Source organism: Triticum dicoccoides, chromosome 3B, assembly GCF_002162155.2.
Source record: "Triticum dicoccoides isolate Atlit2015 ecotype Zavitan chromosome 3B, WEW_v2.0, whole genome shotgun sequence".
NCBI lineage: Eukaryota > Viridiplantae > Streptophyta > Magnoliopsida > Poales > Poaceae > Triticum > Triticum dicoccoides.
Genome location: NC_041385.1, coordinates 457,798,605 through 457,799,307, shown reverse-complemented (window position 1 = coordinate 457,799,307; position 703 = coordinate 457,798,605). Strand labels below are relative to the sequence as shown.

General features: G+C 56.9%; 1 protein-coding gene across 1 annotated transcript in view; it reads left to right on the top strand.

The window, feature by feature from the left end:
* Positions 1-346: 346 nt before the first annotated feature.
* The window catches only part of LOC119279580 (pentatricopeptide repeat-containing protein At5g46100-like), a 4,244-nt gene continuing 3,887 nt past the window's right edge, over positions 347-703 (top strand). Inside the window, exon 1 of the mRNA XM_037560778.1 lies at positions 347-695. Within this exon, the coding sequence (XP_037416675.1) occupies positions 426-695 (270 nt within the window). The 5' untranslated portion in view covers positions 347-425. The remainder of the gene's footprint in view (positions 696-703) is intronic.

The window sequence follows — 703 nt, the reverse complement described above, 5'->3', positions numbered from 1 at the left end:
GATCTATCATTTTAATTTATTTTCATGCAAAACAAATTTCAATTGGATTGTAAGACTATTTAATATTGTTTTTCCTTTTAATTGGGTTGTAAAAGACTACGTATAACAATTTGCTATATTTGATTTGAACCATTTTATATGCATACTGTGCTCGTTGAACGGACAAGATGCAATCGAAATGCGACCACGAGTTGGTCACACGGCCGCCGCATCTAGAAAACCGGACGAACATGGTGACCCAAACGGACCAAAAGCAAACGTCCGTTTGGGCCGTGCCTTGGAGTTGGCCTGAGCGCGTTGAAAGGTTCGTAGGCGGAAATAGCTGAAGCAAAAACCGGCCCCGCCGCCTCCCTGTGTAGAGACCTGTGCCGCCGACGCCAAAGCGGCAAGCCGGCAAACCTGCTTCTCATCCCTCCAACCCCCCAATGCCGCCGGCGAACCTCACCCCGACTAAATGGCCCAAGAACCTCACCGCCGAACACCTCCACCGCCTTGTCCGCGCCGAGCGTGATCCCCGCCGCGCGCTCGCCCTCTTCGACGCGGCCACCGCCGCGCCCGTCTCCACTTCCGCGCCCACACAAATCCTCCCCTCCCCGGACACCGTCTCCCTCCTCACCTCCCGCCTCGCCTCCGCCGGCCTCCTCCCCCTCGCCACCTCCCTCCTCTCCCGCTCGCGCGCGCTCTTCCCCTCCAACGCCGACCT